This window comes from Dipodomys merriami, unplaced genomic scaffold (assembly GCF_024711535.1).
Source record: "Dipodomys merriami isolate MVZ:Mamm:240054 unplaced genomic scaffold, mDipMer1.0.p SCAF_125, whole genome shotgun sequence".
Classification (NCBI taxonomy): domain Eukaryota; kingdom Metazoa; phylum Chordata; class Mammalia; order Rodentia; family Heteromyidae; genus Dipodomys; species Dipodomys merriami.
Window position 1 is genome coordinate 1922690 of NW_027202549.1, and position 27490 is coordinate 1950179.

Consider the following 27490-nt stretch of genomic DNA (forward strand, 5'->3'; position numbering starts at 1 on the left):
GGGTGGAGCGCTAGCCTTGAGCTGAAGAGCTGAGAGACAGCACCCAGACCCAGAGTTCAGGCCCCACGACCGGACCCAAAAAACAAAAAAACAAAAACCAAAACTCATCTCCAAGCTAGCTCCTGCCTCAAGAGGCTGAGCTCTGAGAATCAAGGTTTGAAATTAACCTGGGATGACAAATTTGACTGTTATCTCCAGTAACTAGCAAAAAAAAAAAAAAAAGGTAGAAGTATAGTATGCACTTATCACTGTGGAAAATGAACTATACAACTTGTAAGCAGGAACAGGAGGGGAGAGAGAGAGAAGGGGTGACATAGTCCCAAAAGAAATGCACTCTACCCGACTTATGTAACTATAACTTCTCTATACATCACTATAGGCTCACGCCTATAATCCTAGCTACTCAGGAGGCTGAGATCTGAGGATGCCAGCCCAGAGACAGGGCTGTGAGACTCTGATCTCCACTAAACCATCAGAAAAACAGTAGTGGCGCTATGGCTCAAGTGGTAGAGCACTCGCTTTGAGTTAAAGAACTGAGGGACAGTGCCCAGGCCCAGAGTTTAAGACCCATGACCAATTAAAAAAAATAAAAGGCAAGAGTAGAGCTATGGCTCAAATGGTAGAGGGCTAGACTTAAGCAAAAAAAGCCAAGAGTGAAAAAGTGGCCTGAATTCAAGTCCCAATACCAGTACACACACACAAGTAAAAGAAAAAAAAAGAACTGAAAAATGTCTAAGGTGACAGGCCAATGACCCTGATATTATTATTATTAGATTACTAGGTTACATAGTATAATTATTATATTGTATCATGAGTTGAAATGCCCCACTGTACCCCATAAATACATCTATTAAAGACAAAAGCTGAGCACAATGACTCACACCTGTAATCCTAACTACTCAGGGGGCTAAGATCTGAGCAGCATGGTTCAAAGCCAACCTGGGCAGCAAAGTCCTTGAGACTCTTCAGTTAGCCTTGAGCAAAGAAGTTCAGGAACAGGGCCCAGGTTCTGAGTTCAAGCCCAAAGACAGGAACAACAGAAGAAAAAAAAAGGAGGAAGAAAGTTGTCCTGACCTCTTCCTGCTTCATGACAGGGAAAAGCTACAGACGGAAAAGTCAGGAAAGGATCTAGCAGAAAGCCCTACTAAGAAAGCCATGGAAAGTACCAGAAGAGTTAATCAATAACCAGAATATCTTCAGACTCTAAGGGCTGTCACAGTTCACAAGCTCTTCCCGCAGGCAGATAGACCCAAAGGGACACTTTGGTAGGACCTTGTCCAGCAACCAAAACACCCACACCTCTTTACCTGGGACAAAAATTACATAGGAACCTGGCCCCTGTGGCTCACGCCTGTCACCCTGACTATTCAGGAGGCTGAGTTCAGAGGATTGAAGTTCGAAGCCAGCATGAACAGGAAAGTCTGCGAGACTTCTCTCCAATCAATCACTCAAAAAGCCAGAAGTGGGACTGTGGCTCAAGTGGTAGAGCGCCAGCCTTGAGTGAAAAAGCTCACCCACAATGAAAAGCTACAGGCTTTTTTTTTTCTTTCTTTCTTTCTTGCCAGTCCTGGGGTTTGAACTCAGGGCCTGGGCGCTGTCCCTGAGCTTCTTTTGCTCATCAAGGCTGGTGGTGCTCTAACCATCTGAGTCACAGCCTCACTTCGGGCTTTTTCTGTGGTAATGAGGAATCGAACCCAGGGCTTCGTGTGTGCTAGGCGAGCGCTCTACCACTGAGCCACCTTCCCAGTCCAACTTTTGACTCACCAAAATAATCGGCCTTTGGGTAAGCATCCATTTCTTGCTCTAGTCGCTGGGCAAGGGCTTCTAGCTTCAATTCTACAGCAGAAGGTCCGAGCTCGGAGCTGGAGACCAGGGTCTGACAGGGCAGTCTCACCCGGGGGGGACTTGAACTCTCAGAGAGGACAGATCCTCGAGAACCCTCAGGGGACCAATTGGAAGGACTCTCTGGCTGAGATAAGTCGGGCTGAGTGGACATCACCGGACGGATGGGATTCGTGGAACTGAGTTTCGGAGCCATGCCAAGGTCTGGACACTGGGGCTTAGGACCCAGCCCTGGGACCCCATCCGGCTGGGAATTCTCGGGGCCAGCTGGCAGAGTTAAGGGAGCAGAACTGGACAGGTAAGACGGGGGCCGATCTCGCAGCCAGGGCTGAGGGGCCGCCGTGGTGGACTTGGATGCCGGTCCTGACACTTCACATCCTGGTCCGGGGTTGGTTCTCAGCTCTCCTTGACTGGGGGAAACTGAGGCAGGGGCGCTCCTGGATTGCTGTGCTGGAGCCCCGTTCTCCAAGCCTGGCTGGGGGAGCGTGGGGTGCATCCTCTGAGAGGGGGCCGTGGCCCACGGGCCGGCCGGCTTCTCTGCGTGGCGACCAGCTCCATCCTGCCCACCCAGGCCGCTCTGGAAAGATCTGCTGGGGCTCATCAGACAGGGCGGAGGCTGGTGCTGGCGATGCTCCCCGGTGGGCCTGGGTAAGGGGGGATCAGACCATCCACTTCCCTTCCCTGAGCCCAAACTGGGGGTCACTCCTGGCTGATGATCCCATGGGGGGCTGGTGGAGGATAGGTTGTCATAATAGTCCCCATGGGTAAGGCAGGAAGGGTCCTGGCAGGGTCCCGGCTCAGCATTTGGGGGGCCTTGGTGAGGATCCCGTTCCTGGCTGCCCGGCCGGGTGGTCTGGACACACGGCCTGGCCCTCTGTTCCTGGCCGGGGTAAGAAGGCTGCCCAGAGGCCGCTGCGGGGGTCACCCCAAGCATGGGGGCAGCCAGCGGGGGCTTCGAGGCTCCATCTGTCACCCCTCTGCCCGCCACTGAGGGGTCACGATGGGATGGGGTGGTGGCCAGGGGGTCCCCACTGTGGCTGGAGGCCCGGCTGCTGGCCCTGGGCAGAGTGCTGTCCAGGAGGAGCTGCTGCTGCTGCTGCTGCTGCTGTTGGAGGTGAATCTTTGCCATCTTGGTGGCGAACACCCGCCGGGTCTCCTCGAACTCGGGGTTGTTGCTGGGCCCTTTGTCCACCCGGAAGAGGCCGTCCCTGGAGGCCTCGTACATGTTCAGGTACTCGATGAACTTGCTGGCCTCCAGGCCCAGGTCTTCGTATTTGTCCATGTTGCTGGGGTGAGGGGGGGATTGGTGGGGGGATCGGTGGGGGGGATCGGTGGGGGGGATCGGTGGGGGAGATTGGTGGGGTGGGGGGGGATCGGTGTGAGGGATCGGTGGGGGGGGTCGGTGGGGGGATCGGAGGGGTGAGGGGGGATCGGTGGGGGGTATTGGTGGGGGGGATCGGTGGGGGGATCGGTGTGAGGGATCGGTGAGGGGGATCGGTGGGGGGATCGGTGGGGGGGACGGAGGGGGGGGCAGGCCCAGGGGCCTAGCTCAATCAAGTTCTACCCGGGACAGGTAAAGTCAGCCTCCTCCAGGGCGGGCTGAGGAGCATGACTTCCTCTCGGTCCGACCTCAGGGATCCCAGCCGTCCGGGGCGGGGAGACTTGATTTTCTTCTTCTTTTCTTTCCAGTTTCTACAGTGGGGGGCAGAGAAGGAGGGAGAGGGGCGTCATCGCTGGCTCCTGACTTCACCTGATCCCCTCCAAGCCCAGGATCCGGGGGGCTGGGGGGGGTGGGGAAGGGGAAGGGGCTCCGCTCACCGCGGCCGGGCCGGGCCGGGCTCCCCTCCGAGCGGCCCCGGCGCCCGCGCCGCCCGCAGTCCCCGCTGGGGCCGGGCCGGGGCCGGGCTGGGGCCGGGCTGGGGTCGGGCTGGGGCCGGGCCGGGCTCCCCTCCGAGCGGCCCCGGCGCCCGCGCCCCCCGCAGTCTCCTCCGGAAGCTCAGGGCGGCGGGGGCCCGCGGCCCATTGTCCCGGGCCGGCGGCGGCGGCGGCGGCGGCGGCGGCGGAGCAGCGCGGGGCCCAGGGCGGCGGGACGCGGAAGTCAGAGCGAGAGCAGCGAGCGCGGGGCGGCCCGGGACGGGAGGGGCGGGGCGGGAGGGAGGGAGGGAGGGAGGCAGGGAGGGGCGGGGAGGGGCGGGGCGGGAGGGAGGGAGGGAGGGGCGGGAGGGGAGGGAGGGAGGGAGGGGCGGGGAGGGGCAGGGCGGGAGGGAGGGCGGGAGGGGAGGGAGGGAGGGAGGGGCGGGAGGGCGGGAGGGAGGGGCGGGGAGGGGCGGGGCGAGAGGGAGGGAAGGGCGGGGAGGGGCGGGAGGGAGGGAGGGAGGGAGGAAGGGGCAGGGAGGGAGGGAGGGGAGGGAGGACGGGAGGGAGGGAGGGAGGGAGGGGCAGGGCGGGGAGGGAGGGAGGGAGGGAGGGAGGGAGGGGCAGGGCGGGGAGGGAGGGAGGGAGGGAGGGGCGGGGAGGGAGGGGTGGGAGGGAGAGGCGGGGAGGGAGGGGCATGCGCTCCCCTGGGGAGGGGGTGCAGGGGAGAGGGGAAAGAGGGGGGAGAGGGGGGGAAGGGGAGGGGGAGAGGCCGGGAGGGGAGGGGGAGCCAATCAGGAAAGGGGAGAGGGGGAAAGGGGGGGGCGAGGAGGGGGAGGGGCTGGGGAGGGAGGAAGGGGAGGGGAGGGAGGGGACAGAAAGGGAGGACAGAGGAGGGGCAGGCACTCCTAGGAGAGGGGAGGGGAGAGGAGGGGAGGGAGGGGAGAGTCAGGGGGGGAGGGGCGGGCAACTCCTGGGGGAGGGGAGGGGATGGAGGGGAGGGGAGAGGAGAGGTGGGTAGGGGAGGAGAAGGGAGGGGAGGGGGCAAACACTCTCCGGAAGGAGGGGAGGGGCTGGGGGGGAGGAGGAGAGAGGGGGCAGACACTCCTGGGAGAGAGGAGGGGAGGGAGGAGAGGAGAGAGGAGAGATGGGCAGGGGAGGGGAGGGGGCGGACACTCCCAGGGGAGAGGGGAGGGGCTGGGGAGGAGGAGGAGAGGGGAGGGGAGGGAGGAGAGGGGACAGGAGAGTTAGGCTGGGGAGGAAAGGGGATGGGAGGGGAGGGCCTGGGAGGAGAGGGGGGGTCAGGAAAGGGAAGAGGAAGTCACTTCCTACTTAAACTTCCCAAGGATTTTGGGGGGTGGGGGCTGGGAAGGTCAGACTCTACGTCCAATTAACTAGCAAAAGGCTGGGCTGGAGGCATGGCTCAAGTGGTAGAGCAACAGCTCATGAGCAAACAATGGCACCGAGTTCAAGCACCAGTTCTGGCACTAGTCATAATAATAGCCAGGTACTGGTGGCCCACACCTGTAATCCTAGCTTTACATGATTAAAGGCCTGGCATCGGGAGACTGAGATCTGAAGACAGTGCAAGTAGGAAATTCCATGAGACTTACCTCCAAGTAAGCAACCAAAGAGCCTGCAGTAGAGCGGTGACCAGCACAAAATAATAATAGCTTCTATAAAGTCAGCATCCCATCAAGTATACCATCATGAAAGGATTTTTAGGAATGCTAGAAATGAGTCCAGGCACAGTGGCTCACGCCTGCGGTCTCAGCCACTACAGGAGGTCTGTAGGAGATCAGAAGGCTCACCTTAAGAGGCTAGCTCCAGGGAAAGAAGCCAGCAGGATTCCATCTCAAATGATAAGCCCAGTCCGGTTGTGGGTTCTTGCCATTCCAGCTATGCAAGATCTTCACGAGGAGGCTCACAGTCCAGGCTAGCCCAGGGGAAAAAAAAAAAAGAACATGCAGATACTGTTGGGACAATAAAAGCCCAGAAGACTGGGCCTGTGACTCATGCTGTAGAGCATCTGCCTAACAGGCTTGAGGACCCAGAGTTCAAACCCCAATACCACACACATACACACACACCCCCAAAATATCCTGCTAGAAATCATGTAAATGCTTTTTAGAACCCCAGCTAGGATTGATTTGATCCAGGTCCATTTTGCCTGCTTCAAGTGCTTTTATAAAAGCAGGGGGGGGAGGGAAGGTAGCGGGGAGGGGGGGCAGAGGGAGGGCTGGGAAGGTGGCTCAGTGGTAGAGTGCTTGCCTCGCATGCATGAAGCCCTGGGTTCGATTCCTCAGCACCACAGACACAGAAAAAGCCAGAGGTGGTGCTGTGGCTCAAAGGGGTAGAGTGTTAGCCTTGAGCACAAAGAGGCTCAGGGATGATGCCCAGGCCCTGAGTTCAAGTCCCACAACCGACAAAAAGAAAACTCCCAGTGCAGTAAATCATAAGCAATGGCACGCGGTGCTGGGGTGGCCTGTAAGATTCTCAGAGGTCCCATGAGGCGAAGGGCCCTGGCTTCGGGGCAGAAAACCGCTTATTTTGCAACAAACTGAAAGGTCCTTTCTGTCTCTTTAACTTGGCTATAGGCAAGGTCCCTGCATACAATGCGGTGTGTGTCTCAAAGCTGGTGGCCCGGCTTGGCACAGTTCTGAAAAGACTCTCTATTTCAACGGAGAGGAAGGATAAAAGAATGAATGAATGAGCCAAGTTTCCTCTGGAAGCTTTTCTTTTTTCTTTTTGGTGCAGGTCCTGGAACTTAAACTCAGGATCTGGGCACTGTCTCTGAGCTTCTTTTAGCTCTTCTTTTGGGTGGGGGGTGGGTAAGACTTTGGTGGCCAGGCTGCTTTTTGGAACCGTGAATCCTCAGCTCTCAGTCTCCTGAGTAGCTTGGATTACAGGCGTGCTCTACTAGTACCTGTCTCTGGGAGCTTGCTTTCCATGCCCCCCAACAAGTCAGGAAGCGTTGGCATCTCCGACTCGTGTTTGCTGAGCTTCGGGCTGTGATACTCTCCGATCTCCCTGTCCAAATCTCCCTGTCCAATCGTTCTATGAATGAGAGAAACAATGGACAGGAAGGCTTTTTTCCTGGGGGCTCTCATGAGTATTTGTTTCCTGATTTTTTTTTTTTTTCTGCCCTGGAAAATTGCCTGGACTAAGGCCCAGATCTCAGGGGCTATGACCTACAACTGTATGTATGGCCTGTGCCAGGCCAGCAAGAGTCCACGCTCTGGTCCAGTCCCCACCCCCACCCCCCCCAGCACCCCAATCCTTCAGCCACACAAGCAGCTGGAGCCATGTGTCTCTACAGGGAAGGGCAGCCACCCCCCCTGGCCTGGCCAAACCCTTCCCAGGGCGGTCTGCCCAGAAAGCAGCAAAAGACATTAAATGAGATACAGTAAACTGCATGTTGGTTTTGGAATGGGGCCCAGTCTCAGGCTCATTCACTTGATACATGCAGAACGGACAAGCATGAATGTTCAACCTGTAATCCCAGGTAGTTTGGAGGCAGAGCCCCTCCCTTTCCCCTCCCCCCCCCCATCTCAATTTCAATAAGCGGGGCATGGTGTTGAATGACAGTCATACCAGCTCAGTAGAAGCCAAGCCATAAATGAAACACTGCTCTAAAAATAACTAAAGCAAGCAGGCGGGTACCGGCAGCGGGTGCCTTTCATCCTACCAACTCAGGTGGCTGAGATCTGAGGATCAAGGTTCCAAACCAGCCAGGATGAAAAGCTCCATGTGACTCTTATCTCCAATGAACCAGCAAAAAGGTAGAAGTGGAGATGTAGCTCAAGCAATAGAGCAGCACTAGACTTAAGAGGAAAAACTAAGCAAAGACCATGGGGCCCTGAGTTCAAGTCCCAGAACTGGCACACGCGTGCGTGTACACACACACACACACACACACACACACAATCCTAACTAAAAAGGGAGGGGGGGCGCTGGGAAGGTGGCTCAATGGTAGAGTGCTTGCCTTGCATGCCTGAGGCCCTGGGTTCGAGTCCTCAAACTCCAATATGTTACCCTGAGCTCTTTGCTCAAATCTAATGCGCTACCACTCGAGCCACAGCGCCACTTCCAACGTTTTTGATGGTTCATTGGAGATGAGAATCTCATGAGCTTTCCTGCCCTGGCTGGCTTCCAACCGCGATCGTCAGCTCTCAGCCTCCTGAGTAGCTAGGCTTATAAGCATTGAGCCACTGGTGCCAGGTACAACTTCATTTATTTTTTATTTTTGCCAGTCCTGGGGCTTGATCGAACTCAGAGCCCGGGCACTGTCCCTGAGCCTTTTCTGCTCAAGGCTAGCTCTCTACCACTTGAGCCACAGTGCCACTTCCAGCTTTTTCTGTATGTGGTACTGGGGGATTGAACTCAGGGCTTCATGCATGCTAGGCAAGCGCTCTACTACTGAGCCACATTCCCAGCCCCTAATGGATGATGATGACGATGATGGTTTACACACGGTACAAATAAGTACATTGCGAGATGTCCTTACCACCTCAGCTCCAGCCCACCGGCGCCCCCTCCAGGTCAAGCCCTGTCACTTCACCTAAATACTCGGCCTATGGACTTTTTGCACTTAACAAGATTCTCAAGAATCCTTTTCCTGGGATTTCACACACATTCGCTCATGGTTTTTTCTTTGGCTAAGCCGCAGATTTATCAGCTAGTCCCCAACTCCTTGTCCCAAAGCCGCTTCCACACCCTATAACAATGGATGATTTGAGGCCGTGAAGGCAAAGAGACTAAATAGTCATAGACAAGTTAGGCATACAGATAGCCCCTGCTTCCATGTATTGACTTAGAATGTTTCCATGTGTTTGTGCTCATTGGTTCTGAGACTTGAACTCAGGGCCCAAGAGCTATCCTGGAACTTTTTTTTTGCTCAAGGCTATAGTGCTTTAACATTTTGAGCCACAGCTCCACTCCCAGTTTTCTAGTGGTTCATTAGAGAGGAGTCTCATGGATTTTAACCTGCCTGGGCTGGTTTTGAACCATGATCTTCAGGTATCACCTCCTGAGTAGCTAGGATGACAGTCGTGAGCTCCCGGCGCCTGGTTCCTAATTTCAACTTCTGACATTTTCCACCTACGATGGACTTTACTAGGACATAATCTGTGCACCCCAAATACTCTCCTGCTAGCTATTCAGGAGGCTGAGATCCGAGGATCATGATTCAAAGCCAGCCAGGGGCAAGAAAGTCTGTGAGACTCTTATTTCCAAGGAATCAGCAAAAAGCCCAAAATGGAGCTGTGACTCAAGTGGTAGAGTGGTAGCCTTCAGTGGAGTTGAGGGAAGAGGGGAGAAAAGCTAAGGGACAGTATCCAGGCCCTAACTGCTAGGAAAATGGAAGGAAACAGGCCAGACCGGATCGTGGGGCTTGAACTTTGGGCCTGGGCACTATCCCTCAGCTCTTCAGCTCAAGGTAAACACTCTACCACTTGAGCCATAGCGCCACTTCTGGTTTTCTGGTGGTTCACTGGAGATGAAAATTTCACAGACTTTCCTGCCCAGGCTGGCTTTGAACTTCCATCCTCAGATCTCAGCCTCCTGAGTAGCTAGGATGACAGGCGTGAGCCACCAGCGCCCAGCTAAGGACTGTTTATTGAGATACAGCAGCAAAACAGGGTGGGGCTCAATCTTTCATATTCCATCTTTGGATACACAGAACCAGCCAAGAGGGGGAAGGTGAGTCTTTCACTAAATTCAAGCTGAAGTACTGGCACCCCCCCAAAAAAAAAGGGGGTTACTAACATTTGATGAAGCAGTACAGAGCTTCCCACATACCTGTGGAGTGAGGATTGGAGTCTAAGCCAGAGGACAGGGCAGACACCCCAGTGTGGCAATCAACGGAGGGCTCTGTGATTACGCAGCTGTTTTAGATGCAAAGATGTAGACGGAACACAGCTATCCCATTCAAAACAACGAAGGCGTACAGACTAGACTTTGTAAACCAAGACTGGTCACGGGGACCTGTCCTGAGGCTCCTCCTTCCTCCCGCCCTCGGACAGCTAATGCTGGGAAAAGGCCACCCAAAGTCCCTCTACAACTGGCCAAGGTCACCCACGGGATTGAACTCTGGCCAAGAGGAAGTGGGCAGGGTTGTCTGACCCCCACGATCACCATCTTCCACTTCTTTTTCCCCTGCAGGTTGAAGTTGAGGGGCAATCCAGTTAGGAACCAGGGGCTGGGGGGCTCACGCCTGTCATCCTAGCTACTCAGGAGGCTGAGAGATCAGGATTTGTGGTTCGAAGCCAGCCCGGGCAGAAAAGGTCCCAGGAGATCCTTATCGACAATGAACCACTCAAAAACCAGAAGTGGTGCTGTGGCTCAAAGTGGTAGTGTGCCGGGCTCGGCTTTATTAAATACACAAGCAGGCAAGCAGACAAACGGACAAAAATGCAGACCGACATACAAAGGACAAGTTACTTGGGCTGTTGGGGTATTTCTATGGTAAAGGCAGGGGCTCTGGCTTCAAGGTGCTTTGTCTTTGCTCTAATCAGACCTGGTGTTAGTTACTTTCTGAGTTTCCAGGTAAGAATGCATCCTGCCAGAAAACAGATCCTTCCAATTGGAGATAAGGAAATGCCCTGCTACCTGCATTTGGGGGAGTCGGGAGTTGGTTTAAGTTTGGGGGGGAGCAATTTTCTCAGGAAGGCATACATCCTGTCCAACAAGTGTTCATTCCTTCAGGAAGGAATGCATCCTGTTGTCTGTCTTTAAAGCGAACATGGCACTTCTGTGTTTCTAAATACGATTATTTCTGACTTGCTTTCACTAGGCCTCAGTTTCCTTAAATTATCCTGCTCCACAAGGACATTGAAGTTGAATGGAACAGTCGGAAGGGATACTTTAACTATTAATATGGCTGCCAGGTGCCCATGGCTCACGCCTGTCATCCTAGCTATTCAGGAGGCTGAGATCTGAGGCTCACAGTTCAAAGTCAGCCCAGGGGCAGAAAAGTCCATGAGGCTCATTCTCTCCAATCACCAAAAAAAAAAAGTCAGACATGGTGCAGTGGCTCAGGTGGTAGAGCACCAACCTTGAGCGAAAGGCAGCTCAGGGTCAAGCCCTAGGAATGGCACAAGAAGAAACGAAAATGATAAAAGAACCCCGGGGTGAGTGCAGTCAGGTGTGTGTGGATAGTGACCAAACTTTCCAGGCTAACATCTGCATAATTCTAGGAAAGCTGGACATCAGGATGGTTCTGGAACACTCCAGGAGGAATCAAAGCTGACCAGCTGGGAAGCCAGCATATGGGAGCTGGGTTGGGACGTGGCTTTTGTTTTTTTGCTGGGCCTGGGGCTTGAACTCGGGGCCTGGGCACTGTTCTTGAGCTTCTCTGTGCTCAAGGCTAGCACTCTACCACTTGAGCCACAGCGCCACCTGCAGCCTTTTCTGTGTATGTGGTGCTGAGGAATGGAACCCAGGGCTTCATGCGTGCAAGGCAAGCGCTCTACCACTGAGCCACCTTCCCAACCCCTGGAACATGGCTTTGCCATCTTCACTTAAGAAGACACACCACCGCTGTCCTGCTTTTAGCTTGGACATTTCGGTGTCTTGGCACAGACACCGGAGAGGGGGAACTGAGCGGGATCTCAAGTTCAGGGGAGATGAGTCATAGGTGTGGGGCTCCAGCAGGCCTGGTCACCTCCTCCCCTCCAGGGCCCCATCACCCCTGCTCCTCCGCCCCCCCTTTCCTGCCTCAGGCCAGCTCCTAGGCCTAGCGTGGGTGAGGAAGATCAGCAATGTGTGGCCCACTGGTGGTGGTGGTGGGGGGGGGTGTTGGAGACCTCAAATCCTGTCTGATCTTGGGGCTGCCCTGCCACTACTAGCCTGGGGTGTGTGTGTGTGTGTGTGTGTAGATCCCCAGCTTGCTTATGGTGAGTCACCCCAGATTCCATTCTCCAAACTCATCGGGCTGGATGGGAGCCTTTGGCTGGCAGCCTGGGGGGGCCTCAGGCGGGGACTACCCCCCCCCCAGCTGTTTTCCACTTGCTCTTCTGGCAGTAGAGCTGCAGAACTGGGGTACCTCTCTGCCTTTCCATGTGTGTGGGGTGGGGTGTGGCAAGCAGGTCACTCCTTGAAAAGATATTTTAGCCTGGAGGTGGTACCAGGCTTTCTTTGCCAAGTATAGGGAGGGTGGCGACTCAGATGAGCACAGAATGGGTTAGGCCTGCAGCCTTTAGCAAATCAGGACACACACACACACACACACACACACACACACACACACACACACACACACACACACACACACACACACACACACACACACACACACACACACACACACACACACACACACACACAGAGACACACAGTACTGGGACCTAAAACTCCAGGGTCTCTTGTTCTTATTGTATTGTCGGTCGTGGGGTTTGAACTCAGGACCTGAGCGCTTCCCTGGGCTCTTTTGGCTCAAGACGAGTGCTCTACCCTTTGAGCCACAGCTCCATTTCTGGTTTTTAAGTGGTTCATCGGACAGAAGAGTCTCCCGGATTTTCCTGCCCGGGCTAGCTCCAAACTGCGATCCTCAGGTCTCAGCCTCCTGAGTGGCTAGGATGACAGACAGATGTGAGCCATCAGTGCCCAGGGTGTTTTTTGTTTAAGAAACGGATTTGGGGTTGGAGGTATGGCCCAGTGGAGAATGCTTACCTATCTGTTGTCCATGAGGCCCTGGGTTCCATCCCCCCAAAAAGTGGGTGAGCACGTGACTCAAGCGGTGCACTGTTTACTAGCAAGCTCAATTAAAGCTCCATGTTTAAGCTCCAGAATTGGGCTGGGAAGGTGGCTCCGTGGTACAGGGCTCACCTTGCACACATGAGGCCCTGGGTTCGATTCCTCAGCACCACATAAGCAGAGAAAGCCAGAAGTGGCTCTGTGGTTCAAGTGGTAGAGCACTAGCCTTGAGCTGAAGAGCTGAAGGACAGCGCCCAGGCCCAGAGTTCACAACAACAACAAAATAAAACATACTTTTTTTCTCTTTTTGACAGTCCTGGGGCTTGAACTCAGGGCCTGGGCTCTGTCCTTGAGCTTCTTTTAAGGCTAGCACTCTATCACTTGAGCCACAGTGCCACTTGTGGCTTTTTCTGGCATGTGGTACTGAGGAATCAAACCCAGGGCTTCATGCATGCTAAGCAAGCACCCTACCACTAAGCCACATTCCCAGCCCCCAAAATGGGTATTTTCTTGCCCCTGCTGGCTTTGAACGTTGATCCTTAGATCTCAGCCTCCAGAGTAGCTAGGATGACAGGTGTGAGCTTATCTTTTGTAGTGTCAGGATACTCAGGCTACACAGCAGATCAGTTAAATGGGAATGTCTGTGCCTAGGGACCAGGCATAAAACTAAAATGGCCAATCTTGGGACTAACATACCTAAGTCAGGGCTGTCTGCCCCTGGGCTGTTGAGTTTCAGAAATCGAGGCCTGTGTGCATGTCCGGGTCGGTGTCCACGTGGAGGGCGGGTACCCAGCCAGCACCTCTGATGATCAGATGTCAATGGAAGCCATCGGTCGGCTCCTGATCAACTCCTAGAATTGGAACACGGTGGCCAGTTCCCAGAACAGAGATCTGTCCCAAAGTGATAACACATTTTGTTATGCCAAAAGCAATCAGCTATCAACTACTGAGCTGCAGCTTCAGAATGATGACACCAGAGAGCCAAGAAAGAGATTTTTTTTTAAATTGAAGAATTTTATATTGAACCTGGAACTCAGGGCCTGGGGTATTGTCCTTGAGTTTGTCCTTTTCCCACTCCAGGCTGGAGCCCTGTCACTGGAGAGTCACAACTCTACTTGCAGCATTTTAGTAGTTCATTGGAGAGAAGAGTCTCACGGACTTTTCCTGCCCAGCCTGGCTTTGATCTGTGATCCTCAGATCTCAGCTTTCAGAGGAGCGAGGCTGACAGACGTGAGCCACCAACGGTGGGCTAAATATAGATTTTTGTGGGGTTTTTTGGGGGGAAGGGGCAGTACAGAGTGGTTAGCTTCTTCCCTTTCTTCCCTCAATGAGCATTCATCAGCGGCTAAGGCCACTTCTGGTCAGATCACCCCATTGCTGACTTCATCGCCATCTGTGGTTGGCAATGTGTCATCCGGGGCCCAAATCCTTGCTGGGCTGGGGCTTTGCCGGGGACCAGCAGCCCAGGGCGTGGTTCCACTTCACGAGGCTGAAAATCCTTTGTGGTAAGACCTTGACGACGATGATGTAGCCCCTCCTTATACAAAGTGGGACCCTGGCTGAGCACATGTGTATGCATGTGCGTGTGTGTGTGTGCATGTGTGTGTGTGTGCACGTGCGCATGCGTGCACCAGCATTAGGCCAGGCCCAGCGGGCCTGTGCACCAGAGAGGAACAGGAACAGCATTTGGGGAAATAGGTGGAGGGACCAGAGCAGCTGTTTTGTGACACAGAACTTATTGGATGTTCACCCCGAAGGAGCTCCTCTGGCCCCCCCCGCCTTTTTTTTTCTTTTCCTATATTTTACTATGGTTGGTTTTTGTTTTTGATGTCAAGTTGTGGGGCTTGAACTCAGGGCATTGTCCCTGATCTCTTCTGCTCAAGGCTAGTGCTCTACCACTTTGAGCTGCAGCTCCACTTGAGGTTTTTGAGTGGTTAATTGGAGATGAGAGTCTCTCAGATTTTCATGCCTGGGCTGGCTTTGAACTGTGATCCTCAGATCTCATCCTAATGACACACATGAGCCACCAGTGCCTGGCTTTGTGTTTTTGTTTTAATTAGATTTTACAGTTTTTGTCAGTCTTGCTATATAGTCTAGGCTGGCCTTGAACTTGAGATCCTCTCCCTCAGAGCTGGGATTATAGGTATGTGCACCACACTTGGTTCCATGCAACTTTTTTTTTTTGGTTGGTCATAGAGGGCTTGAACTCAGGGCCTGGGCGCTGTCCCTGAGCTTTTTCACTCAAGGCTAGCACTCCACCACTTGAACCACAACTCTGCTTCTGGATTTTTGCTGGTTAACTTGGAGCTAAGACTCTCACTGACATTCCCACCGGGGTTGGCTTTGAGGCCTCAGGTCTCAGCCTCCTGAGTAGCTGAGATTACAAGTATAAGCTACCAGTGCTGGGCCCAAGTAACTTCTGAAGGCCCAGCGTGTCCACTTGTTCACACTGGATGTTTGTCTGTGACCTGAATGGTTTCCTTAGTAACTTGAGAACTAGGAGATCAGCCCCCAGCCTCAGGAGGCTTGGTATGACTGTCAAGCAGCTCCCTGGGTTTGAGGAGTCCAGAGAGAAGGCAGCGCTATCACTGAGATCTAGAGGCTTCTGGCTGCTCAGGAGCCCCGATCCCTGATCACGTCTCTTCTTCTTCCCCATAGCATCCTGGTATCTTCTGATCGAGTCGGACAGCTTCCTTACCCTGACCAGGAAGGCGCCCAAGGGATGGCTGCGTGACCTCTGCTCCATTTCTCCTTTGCCCACAGCCAGCCTCTCTCCTCCACCGGGCCACAATCCACAGGCACTCTGTTGTCTCCCGTCTATCCTGGGGCCAGGGCAGTATCCAAGACACGTGACTTTTCCTTTTCTTGGAGCTGGCCCGGAACGAAGGAGGCTCCTCTGGGCTTCCCGCTTCGCGGGGTTACTCTTGCACCAGGAAGTTGATGAGGGCGGTCCGGGGCGAGAGGAAAGCCTTCTTGATGCATTTCCCTTGCAAGAGCCTAACGCCCAGATCGCTCTGCAGGACAAGTTCGTGCACTTTATCCGGGTCCTGAGCTACGTGCTGGGGCACGGGGATCTTGCCGCAGGCTTTATTGTTGATCTATAAAGGGCAAAAAAATAAATAAATAAAAGAGCTGAGACAAGGAGGACCGTCCTCAGAGGGTGGGGCAGGTACCCCGACATCAAGCTACCCACTGCCTGCCACATGGATAGGATCGATGCCCCCATTAATTGGGAGGGAGAGACAGACCGACACAAAGACATGGAGGATGCATCTGAGTGTGTGTGTGGAGTGAGAATTTCCTTGTGTTTCCTGAATGTGATTCCCCAGTACTGTTGGCATGGAAGTTATATGGGGGGAAAAAATCCTCTCATGAGCCAGCAAAATGCCAGACTGCAGGCGTGGCTCAAGTGGTAGAGCATCATCACTGAGCAAGCCAGCAAGAAAGCCAAGTGAAAGTGTAAAAAAACTCTTACGTTCAAGCCCTAATAGGGTCTCAAAATGAGAATAAAACAGATCCTTGGGTGTTGGAGGTGTGACTCAGGTGGTACAGTCAATGAGTGAACGCGTCAGATACAGAGTTCAAGTCCCAGTGTTGGGGGGAAAAAAAACTTCTTAGCATAGCTGGGTCCAATGGCTCATGTTTGTAACCTTCGTTACTCAGGAGATCGGGAGGATTTTGGTTTTACAAGCTGGGTGACTCAGGGCTAGCTCAGACCTCATTTCTTCTCTGGAGCAATCTGTCTGCACCCTTGGTTCCAGCTCCAACTCAGATCACACCCCAGGTTCTAGGTTTTTTGTTTTGTTTTGTTTTTTCCTTTTGCCAGGCCTAAGGCTTAAACTCTGGGCCTGGGCGCTGTCCCTGAGCTCCTTTTTGCTCAAGGCTAGCGCTCTATCACTTGGAGCCACAGCACCACTTCTAGCTTTTTCTGCGATTTAATTGGAGACAAGAGTCTCACAGACTTGCCTGCCTGGGCTGGCTTCGTACCACAGTTCTCAGATCTCAGCCTCCTGAGTAATGAGCTGGGATGGCAGGTATGAGCTGTCGGTGCCTGGCTCCAGGGCTCTCTTAACGTGCCTCTAGCCCTAAGGTTCTACATGCTGCTTCACATTCATAGCTCCCTACAGTCATCAGTGGCTACAATGTACCATGCCCCCTCCTGGCCTTTGTCCCTGGGGCTTATAGTGTTTGCTTGGCAGGACTCCGGGAATGCGGGCAAGCCGAACCACATAACTGATCCCCAGCTTGCAGCTTCTATTCTGGTCTCAGGTATCACTACCACCTCCCGTGGGGTCAGAACACAAGCTTTTCTCCGCACACTCCCTGCCTGGCGTTGTCCTGATCTGCAACTCCCAAGTGGGAACCTACCTAGTTTCCCAGGCTGAGTTGGAATTCTAGATCCTCCTCCCAAGTGGGAGGATTAATTGATTAATTTTGTGTTGATCATGGGGCTAGAACTCAGGGCCTGCGTGCTGTCCCTGAGCTCTTAGTGCTCAAGGCTGGTGCTCTACCACTTTTGAGCCACAGTGCCATTTCCAGTTTTCTGGTGGATAAGTCTCATAGACTTTAAGAGAGGAAAGTGTGTCCGGAGCTGGCTTGGAACCAGCGTCCTCAGATCTCAGCCTCCTGAGTTGCAAGGAGAATGACAGGCGTGAGTCACCGGTGCCCAGCCCTGGTGGCATTTTTAAATAGAAATGCTGTGCTTCCTTAAAATAGAAAGATGTTTGCATAAGCTGAAACTGCAAGTGGAAATCTGTCAGCTGCACTGAGACAAGCTTCCAGGGGGTACAGCAGATGGTTCTTTCTCAGAACCGCTGCTCAAACAATGTCTTGTGTCACCAGGGGCAGTTGTGGTTCTAAGGGTTTGGGGTAGAAGTCTCTAGGGAAACCCTGCCTTCTCTCCTGCCTGATCCCTTTGTAAGGGGATGGCAGGGATCGAAATGCCAGGGACAAGCGGGTATGGAGCCCAGTGGCTCAGAAGCTCAGATTCCCAGACCAAACTCTGTGGGGCTGAGAACCTGCACAGGTACAGAAGTCGGTACCAGCTGGCTGGCGAGCTGCACTTCTGTGTCTGCTCACCCTCCACTCCTGGCTAGATAGGACAGTGACAGGATCCATGATCAGCATTGATTGTCTCTCTTGATCTCTCTTGCTTTTTCTTCTCTAGTTCCTCCCGAGGCGCTGAGACTCAAGAGGGTCTGTCTGGTGTGATTTCTGTATGGTGATTCAGTATCATGGCTGGTGTAGAGGGGAAATTGGGCATGCTAACTTAACTCACCTGAGCCTGGCTGGATCTTCAACTAAAAGTGAGAGGTGAGGTCTGAGGTAATAGGAGTGAAATGACAGCTTGTCTACAAATGACTTGGACCCATGTATGACTCAGGAGATGGTGCTGTGCGCTGGTGGCTCACACCACCAGTCAGGAGGCTGAGATCTGAGGATCATGGTTCAAAGCCAGCCAGGAAAGTCTGTAAGACTCTTCTTCCCAATGAACCACCAGAAAAACTGGAAGTGGCACTGTGGCTCAAAGTGGTAGAGCATTCAACTTGAGCAAAGGAGCTCAGGGACAGTGCCCAGGCCTGGAGTTTCAGGCCCCACGAATGACAAAAACAAACAACAACAACAATACAACAAACCCCAAAAACAAAACCAAAAAAAAATTCAAGCAATAAACTGCTTATTGAAAACGATCCAATTTACAAAAAGAAAGAAAAGGAAGGAAGGAAGGGAGGAAGGGAGGGAGGGAAGGAGGGAGGGAATTTTCTATAGCTTTTCAGAAATATATTTTACAGAGTGGCATATTCATAAATAGCCAGCAACCTGTCTGGACCTGGTCCCAAGAGCAGTTTTGCACAAGAGGTATCTGGGCCCCGATAAGCTCGGCTTCTGGGGCAAAGGGCTGAGAGGCTGGGGGGGGGGGGGGGGAGAGGGAAGGAGAGGGGAAGGGCAGTACCTACCAGGACAGCCATCTGTACAATGTCAGGTTGCTGAAGGTACTCTGGGTCCACAGTGGGCCAAGTCTGAAGTAGCACCCCAGTATCCCAGGTATAGTGCTTACACAGTTTCCGGGGTACCAGCGCTAGGCCTGCAACACCCAGACAGAGATGGGTTATACCAAGTACACAGGTTCTTTTGTTGTTGTTGTTGGTCGTGGGGCCTGAACTCGGGGCCTGGGCGCTGTCCCTCAGCTCTTCAGCTCAAGGCTAGCGTTCTACCACTTGAACCACAGCGCCACTTCTGGCTTTCTCTGCTTATGTGGTGCTGAGGAATAGAACCCAGGGCCTCATGCATGCAAGGCAAGCACTCTACCACTGAGCCACCTTCCCAGCCCCCCTAGTTTCTTCTCTTAAGGCTGATCCTCTACCATTTGAGTGGTACTTCTGGCTTTTTTTCTTGGGGGTGGAGTGAGGGTGAATAATTGAAGATATAAAGATAGAAAGAGTCTTATGTGAGCCACTGGTGACTAGCTGGCCTGGTCTGTAATCACAAGCTTAAAGGCAGATTTTGGCAAACAGCCCCCAGAGTTGTAAGTACCAGTTCATGTGTTGTTCTGAAATGAATACGTGCAAAAACAAAAACAAGGCTGGGTGCCGGTGGCTCACGCCTGTCATCCTAGCTACTCAGGAGGCTGAGACCTGAGGATCGCAGTTCAAAGCCAATCAGGGAAGGAAAGCCCATGAGATTCTTATCTCCACTGAAGCACCAAGAAGCTGGAAGTGGAGCTGTGGTTCAAGTGGTAGAGCATCAGCATATTGATGGTAAAAGCTAAGCAAGAACACAAGGACCCTGAGTTCAAGCCCCAGTACTGGCACACATGCGCACAAATACACAAGCTGAACCCAACTATCAAGGCTGCTGATTGCTCCCCACCCCCAACCCCAAAAACTACACCACCTCCACTTTCCTCTCTTGCCTATGAGCACTTGGGGTCTGAGAGGCTTTCTACGTACTTACGGCTGCTAGCCTCAGGAGCGAGAATGCAGAGGTTGGAGAATAGAAGGGCACTTCTCAGCCCTCCCAAAGCAGGCTTTTTACCCTGTAACCCTTCCCTTCCTGGTGAACTGCACACAGCTTTCCTTGGTACAGAGTAGGCCAAACCCACACGGGGCAGCAGTGGAGACTGAATCGTTCTCCACGCTTCTTTCTTCCCAGAACGCTTCCCCAATGCTTCATTGGTGGCTGGAGAAAAAGCTAGGGCCTAAAACTGTGCTAATCATGTGGAATCAAATGCAGGGCTTCATGCATGCTAGGCAAGCACTCTACCACTAAGCCACCTTCCCAGACCCCTTTTTCTGGTGGTGCTGGGACATGCATTCTGGGCTGTGTGCTTATAGAGGTCTGCTTGTTCACGGCTGGTGCTCTATCCATTTGAGTCATGCCTACAACCCAGCTTTTGGCTTTTTTGTTTGCAGGTACTGGGGCTTGAATTCTTGAGCTTTGTGCTCTCACTTGACTTTTTTGCCCTTGGTAGGCACTCGATCAGACCTCCAGTCCAGCATTTTGCTGGCTGATTAGAGTTAAGAGTCTCACAGACTTTTCTGCCTGGGTTGGCTTTGAACCACGATCCTTACGTGGCAGCCTCCTGAGTAGCTAGGATTAGAGGTGTGAACCACTAGCACGTGGCTGCTTCTATAATTGTTTTGTGTGCCAGTCAGGGCCCGGGCACTGTCCCTTAGTAGTTGTTTTGTTTTTGCTCAAGGCTAGATCTCTACCACTTCTAGCTACTGCTTCACTCCCAGGTTTTTGGTGCCTAATTGGAGATAAGACTTTCTTGCCTGGGCTGGTTTTGAACCACGATCCTTACGTGGCAGCCTCCTGAGCAGCTAGGATTGTAAGTGTGACCCATGTGTCCCCAGCCTTGCTTTTGAAGGTTTTTGTTTTTTGTTTTTAATGTCAGTCACGGGGCTTGAACTCAAGGGCCTGAGTGCTGTCCCTGAGCCTTTTTCCTGCAACGCTAGTGCTCTACTACTTGGAGCCACAGCACCCACTTCTGCTTTCTTAGCTCAAATGCAGAGAAGAGTTTCCTGCCTGGTATCCAGGGAAGATTTGCGAAGACTGTCTGTGGAAGTTGTACAGGATTCCTGAGAGATGGAAAGGACACAAAATGCTCTGGGCAGAAGCTGTTCCAACTTCCACCTTAAAAAAAAAAAAAGGAAGCCCTAGCCTTCCTGGAATGATGGAGATGCTTATTTATAGCAGCTTGGGTCTCTGCCAGCGTGTCTCCATATAGCTAAGAACAGGGCCCCAGTGCTGAGCTACAATGAACAGAAGCTCAGCACGTTGTACAGCCTGATGCTGCTTCCTGGCTCTTCTTAGGGAAGGAAAACTACTTTTCACAAACGTTCAAAAGTATTTGACATTCATGTAACGTTGTGACCTGGTTGGCGTGACTGGTCAGGGGGAAAGCTGGCCTTTGAGAAGCGTCTGGAGAAAGTCCAAAACACAGGCTGTCAAGTGACAAGGTCCTGGCATGCGGGGCTGGCTGTGGCCTGCGGACCATCCTCTTCCTCCCCTCCCTCCTCTAGGGAGCTGGCCTTCCTATGGAGTTATACACTGGGGTGGTGGCAGTTCTGATCCAAGTCTCTCTCTCTCTCTCTCTCTCTCTCTCTCTCTCATGTGTGTGTGTGTGTGTGTGTGTGTGTGTGTGTGTGTGTGTGTGTGTGTGTGTGTGTGTGTGTGTGTGTGTGTGTGTGTGTGTGTGTAGCAGAAGTTGAACTCCACTGAAGGCTGGTGCTCTACCACTTGCGCCATCCCTCCACTTCTGGCTTTTTGGTGGTTCACTGGAGAGAGGAGTCTCATGGACTTTCCTGCCCAGGCTCGCTTTGAACCTTCACCCTCAGATCTCAGACTCCTGCACAGCTAACAAAGGGAGAGGGATCAGGCAAGCCTGAGAATAAAGCAAGACCCTACCTGGAAAATAAGCTAGAGGGTAAAAACCATCCATAACTAGAAATAGATTCCTTCCTTCCTTCCTTTCTTCCTTCCTTCCTTCCCTCCTTCCTTCCCTGCCTCATTGTCTACTAAGCCAGTCTCAACACCCTGGGCTTATGAGTACAGAAAGACAGCTAATAACCCTGGGTCTCTGGCTCTCTCGCCCTGAATGCACCCAATCTCATCTGAAATAACTCTGGGTTCACAGGGAACTGCAAGGAAACATTCTAGTGGTCCTCAGTAGCCTCCACACAGCTTCCTCCAGGGGTGGTTCCTGGCCTGATTACAGCACAATACCCAAAGCGAGGAGGAACGATGGATGTACAAGGTGTATCCAGATATGGGTGGGGCTTGAGTGATGGCCATGTGGAGCTTGACCCAATCACAGCCAAGACAGGACGCAGCGTGGAACCAGCCACTCCCAGCTTGGCAGTGTTCCTTTTGTGCCCAAGGCCCCTTCACCCAAACCCTGACTGCTGGCATCCACTACTGTGTTTCCTATCTCTATGAGTCTCTTATTGCAAGAAAGGTTATAAATAGAATTGTATAATACATAACCTCTTGAGATTGGCCTTTTGTTCTTGGCAAAGTCCCCTTAGAACCATCTAAGCTGTTGTCTGTTCCAAAGGTCTAAGCTGTTCTCTGTTACAAAAGGTTTTGGTTGGTGGTGGTAGTGGTTTGGAGTGGAAGGGGTGGGGGGGGAAGCCTGGTACTGGGGCTTGAACTCAGGACCTAGGCGCTGTTCCTGAGTATTTACATTCAAGGCTGATGCTCTAACCACTCAACTCATACCTCTACTTCTGACTTTTTGATGGTTAATTGGAGATAAAAGAATTTCATGGCCAGGTGCCAGTGGCTCACGCCTATAATCCTAGCTACTCAGAAGGCTGAGATCTGAGGATCTCGGTTCAAAGCCAGCCCAGGCAGGAGAGTATGCGAGACTCTTTTTTTTTTTTGGGGGGGGGGTGTCGGTCATGGGGCTTGATCTCTGGGCCTGAGCACTGCTCTTCAGCTCTTCAGCTCAAGGCAAGTGGTTTATTGGAGATAAGAGTCTGCCATCCCATCAAAGACCCCCATTACAGTTCTGCTCTCACTGATCAACAAAAGAAGATCTGAGCCCTACATCGGAAACTACTAGCGGTGACCCCATTAGTAGCAAATGGCCAACACCCTCATTTGTATAGGACAATATTCTATGCTGAACAAAAGATGACTTTGTAAATTCAGATGTGGAGTCTTTCAGCTTCTCTGATCCCCGAGTTTCAGGAAGGAAAAGAATTTCTTCGTCCGGCTCAAGTCTGCAAGCTGCCAAACGGCTTGTGCTTTTTCTTAATGAGGGCCTCTGTTTACTTTTGTTGTGTATGTGCTGGTAATGGGGCTTGAAGTCAGGGCCTAGACACTGTTATGAGCTTTTTTCCCCCTCCAGGCTAGCACTCGACCACTCGATCCACAGCACCACTTCTGTTTTTTCTGGTGGTTAACTAGAGATAAGAGTCTCATGGACTTTTCCTGTTCAGACTAGCTTTGAATTGCGATCCTCTCAAATTTCAGCCTCCTGAGTAGCGCGGATGGCAGGTGTAAGCCACCAGTGCCAGGCCAGATTCCTGGATTCTTTGTGGGCTGATAGCTTCACAGATGATGAGAGAAATGAAGAGGCTGCTTGATCAGACCTGCTTGAGTGTCTAGTGCAGAACCCGTGATGGAGAAGTCGGATCCCATAGAAAGTGAGTTACAAGTTTAGATCATTACAGAGGCCACTTCTTCAACTGTAAAAGGGGACCAAGCATAAGTTCCCGTCTTAAAAGCTTTTACCAGTGACTCATGCCTGTAAGTCTAGCTACTCAGGAGGTTGAGAGCTAAGGATCATGGTTTGAAGCCAGCCTGGGCAGGAAAGTCGGGGACACTCCTATCTTCATTGAATCACCAAAAAGACTGGAAGTGGAGCTGTGGCTCAAGTGGTAGAGCACTAGCCTTGAGCACAAAAGCATAAAAACCTGGGACAGTGGCCAGGTCCTGAGTTCAAGCCCAGAATAGGCACCAGAAGAAAAAAAAAAAAAAAAGCTTATACCAAGTTGAGGTATGCATGATCTCAGTGAGGTCAAGTCATGAAAAGGAACAATCATGGAGAACCCTCAATGTTCGGATTAGTCGAGGATGATTGCACAGGAGAAACACCAAGTGTCGCACGGTACCAGACAGACAGATCTCTGAGTGAGGCTAAAGGCATCTGAATCCTGAATCATCCTCAAAAAACGATGCTTGGGGACATCCGGGTTAGTAAAGAGCAGACATACGTGCAGTCCTCACGTACCTGCCCAGAGCTCGGAGGTAACATGGGGGGCCATGGGAGCAGCCATTACCAGCAGGGCACACAGGGCGTCCTCAAACTCAGGGCTGTGGACGACGATCTTCTGAGAGGCTTGCTAGAAAGGACAAAAGAACAAGAGAAGCAGCCTGGGTAAGAAAGAAAGGCCATAACTGAACTCAGAGACACAGCAGATAGGAAGAAATACTAAGCTGGGTGCTAGCTGGTGGTTCATGCCTACAATCTTAGCCCTCCAGGAGGCTGAGGTCTGAGGACAGCAGTTCACAGCTGGCTTGGACACAAAAAATCCCTGTGAGATTCTTTGGGGGGTCCAGGTGTGGGGTCTGAACTCTGGGCCTGGGCGCTGTCCCTCAGCAATTCAGCTCAAGGCTAGCGCTCTACCACTTGAGCCACAGTGTCACTTCTGGCTTTTTTCTTTTTGCTTATGTGGTGCTGAGGAATCGAACCCAGGGCCTCATGCATGCAAGGCAAGCGCTCTACCACTGAGCCACCTTCCCAGCCCCCCCCCCCCCCCCCGTGAGATTCTTATCTCTCATTAACTACTCAAAAACTAGAAGTGGTGCTGTGGCTCAATCGGTAGAGTGCTAGCCTTGAGTACAAAGAGGCTCAGCGACAGTGTCCAGGCCCTGAGTTTAAGCCCCACAACTGACCAAAAAAAAGGAGGCGTCTCACAGACTTTCCTGCCTAGGCTGGCTTCAAACCACTATCCTCAGATCTCAGCCTCCTGGGTAGGTGAATTACAGGCGTGAGCCACTGGCGCCCAGCTGTATGTTTCTTATTGTCCAACAGCTAATAATATTTGCTGACAAAAATTCTGGCAAGAAAATAGGGAGTCATATGTAGCAAGAAGACGGTCAGTAAAGGCTGGATTTGGTCTCAGTGACAGTAATACTGGTCTGCATAGCTGATCGGTCACTCATCAACCAGACATATTACCTAACTTTCCAAGGCCTCCATGATCTTAGTTGCAAAATACAATCTTGAAAATCATTTTAGCGATAAGGCTAGACTGTGAGTGACATGGAGCAAATGTCTTTTTAAGACACAACAGCCAGGCTGGGTGCTGGTAGCTCCCACCTATAATCCCAGCTCTTCAGGAGGCTGAGATTTGATGACCTCAGTTCAAAGCCAACCCAAGCTGCAAAGTCACCACGACTCTTATCTCCGCTTAACTAGCAAAAAGCTGGAAGTGGAGCTGTGGCTTAAGTGGCAGAGTGCTAGCTTTGAGTGGACAAACTAAGGAACAGCACCCTAGATCCTGAGGTTTAAGCCCCAGAACCAGCATATAAGATCACCAGAGCAAAAGGTGACTTGTGGTGCTCTCTGTCCCCAACTTGTGTCTGTAGGCCATCCTTCGGCCCTTCACCCACCTTCCTCTTCCACCAACAAACCAGGACTTCAGGCCACCTACCAAGAGAACATTACTAAGTCCCATCAACTGAGTAATTGCAGAATTCAGAGAGAAGTCCTCCACGAAGTGGGAAGTCACCTATAGGTAAAAGCGGAATTATTCATTGCTTCCAAATTCATTTAAGCTTGCCAGAAGAAAAAAAAAAATCAAGAAAGTGAAATGAAAACGAATGCAATCTAAAATACTTGTAAACATAGGCTCTTGGATAATCACTATGTTTCATAGCACTAAGATTAAAAAACTCAGTCAATGCTATTTGCCTTTACTTAAGACTATACTTTAAACTGGGTGGTGGTGGCTCACGCCTGTCATCTTAGCTACTCAGGAGGCTGAGTGCTGACGATTGCTGTTCAAAGACAACCTGGGCAGGAAAAGTCTATAAGATTCTGATCTCCAATTAACCAGCCAAAACACTGCATAGTAGAGTTGTGGCTCAAGTGGTAGAGCACTAGCCTTGAGCAAAACAAACTCAGGGATAATGCTCAGGCCTTGAGTTCAAGCCCCAGAACCAGCATTAAAAAAAAAAAAATGGGGCCAGGTGTTGGTGGCTCACATCTATAATCCTAACCACTTAGGAGGCTGAGATCTGAAGATCTCAGTTCAAAGCCAACCCAGTCAGGAAATGTCCATGAGACTCTTATCTCCACTGAACCACAAGAAAGGGCAAAGTGGAAGGGCGCTGGCCTTGAGCTAAAAAAGCTCAGGGACAGTGCCTAGGCCCTGAGTTCAAGCCCCAGGACTGGCGCGCGCACGCGCGCACACACACACGTACACACACACACAAGTGGGAACATGGGAAGACAAAGGCAAACCAACATGAGCAAGAGAGTTGTGCAACCTGAGAGCATCTCTTGTCACTGAATAAAGCATCCAAAACCGCAAGATAGGCTGCCGCAGTTTCTGACCTGGGAAATGACAGCATTCTTGTACTTCCAGATTCTGCTGGCCTCGGCTCTCTCCTTACTGCTCAGCCGCTGAGGCTGGGGCTCCGTGCCTCCAGCCCTGGCCTCTAGAAACCGGGTTGTCAGGGACCACAGACGTTGCTGCCATCTTAGCACCCCAGGAAGGGCGTCGGCTACGTGTGGGGACAGTAAAGAGACACAGAGCTGCAGGCGCGGTGCACGCCTGTCATCCTCGCTACTCAGGAGGCTGAGATCCGGCGGATCGCAGTTCAAAGCCAGCCTGGGCAGGAAAAATCCACGAGACTCTGATCTCCCTCTCCCATTGACCACCAGAAAACGGCAGGTGGCGCTGTGGCTCAAGTCATAGAACGCTGGCCTGGAGTACAAAGAACTCAGGGACAGCGCCCAGGCCCTGAGTTCAAGCCCCATCAGTGACAAAGAAAAAGAAAAGAGTGAGCTCTTGTGACGGCAATGGGAAAACTGAGCACGCTGTGGGTTTTGGGTTAGAGAAGTCAGACCGGGACTGACGCCAGTGATCTGGATGTTGGGCACTCCGGGGCTCAGCATCACCTAAGTGCTGCTACAAACCTCTCCCAGCCATGAAAATGCTGCAGCACTCTGCTGCCTCTACTGGCCACTGGCAGTATTGCAATCATGCCAATGAAAGGTGACCACTCTCCACATCAGCCAGATGCCCAAGATTCCTTTCCTAGCCTGGTGCCAGTGGCCCCTGCCTGCCATCCTTCATACTCAAGAGGCTGAGAGGTGAGGATTAAGGTTTGAAGCCAGCCCAGGCTCTCCCTCACGCCCTCCTCCCCCACCCCTCACCCCCCCCAAAAATCCATGAGACTCTTTTTTTTTTGTTTTTTTTTGGTCGGTCGTGGGGCTTGAACTCTGGGCCTGGGCGCTGTCCCTCAGCTCTTCAGCTCAAGGCGAGCGCTCTACCACTTGAGCTACAGCGCCACTTCCGGTTTTCTGGTGGTTTATTGGAGATAGGAGTCTCACGGTCTCTCCTGCCCGGGCTGGCTTTGAACCGCGATCCTCAGATCTCAGCCTCCTGAGTAGCTAGGATTACAGGCGTGAGCCACCAGCGCCTGGCTCCATGAGACTCTTATCTCTGATCAACCACCAACAAATGGAAGTATGGCTTAGTGGTAGAGCGCCAGCCTTAAGTGGAAAAAGTTAAGTCCTATTGTTGGTACAAGAAAAAAAATTTAAAAGAGGCAAAGGAAGTTGGGCGCTGGTGGCTTACGCCTGTCATCCTAGCCACTGAGGAGGCTGAGATCTGAGGATCGTGGTTCAAAGCCAGCCCAGGCAGAAAAGTCCCCGTGAGACTCTTATCCCCAATGAACCACTCAAAAACCGGAAGTGGTGCTGTGGCTCACGTGGTAGAGAGCTAGCCTTGAGTAAAAGCTCAGGGACAGGGCCCAGGCCCTGAGTTCAAGCCAGCCTGGGCAGGAAAGTCCATGAGACTCTTATCTCCAGGACTACCCGCCCAGACTCAGTTGGGGAATTCTTCCTTGGAGGGAG

General features: G+C 52.4%; 2 protein-coding genes across 4 annotated transcripts in view; both read right to left on the reverse strand.

The window, feature by feature from the left end:
• Limd1 (LIM domain containing 1) overlaps positions 1-9591 on the reverse strand; it is a 29910-nt gene extending 20319 nt beyond the window's left edge. The window contains exons 1-3 of one of the 2 annotated variants that reach the window (XM_070017624.1): positions 9496-9591; positions 5508-5632; positions 1765-3534 (exon numbers count right to left, since the gene is read on the reverse strand). In XM_070017624.1, coding sequence (XP_069873725.1) covers positions 1765-3124 — 1360 coding nt within the window. In that variant the 5' untranslated portion in view covers positions 3125-3534; positions 5508-5632; positions 9496-9591. Of the gene's footprint in view, positions 1-1764; positions 3535-3660; positions 3885-5507; positions 5633-9495 lie in introns of those variants that run through there. The other variant, XM_070017625.1, reaches the window with a different exon arrangement.
• Positions 9592-13139: 3548 nt separating this feature from the next.
• Positions 13140-27490, reverse strand: part of Lars2 (leucyl-tRNA synthetase 2, mitochondrial) — a 61957-nt gene continuing 47606 nt past the window's right edge. For both annotated transcript variants that reach the window (XM_070017627.1, XM_070017626.1), the window contains exons 17-21: positions 25964-26133; positions 25059-25136; positions 23633-23744; positions 18348-18475; positions 13140-15488 (exon numbers count right to left, since the gene is read on the reverse strand). In XM_070017627.1, the coding sequence (XP_069873728.1) occupies positions 15309-15488; positions 18348-18475; positions 23633-23744; positions 25059-25136; positions 25964-26133 (668 nt within the window). In that variant the 3' untranslated portion in view covers positions 13140-15308. The remainder of the gene's footprint in view (positions 15489-18347; positions 18476-23632; positions 23745-25058; positions 25137-25963; positions 26134-27490) is intronic.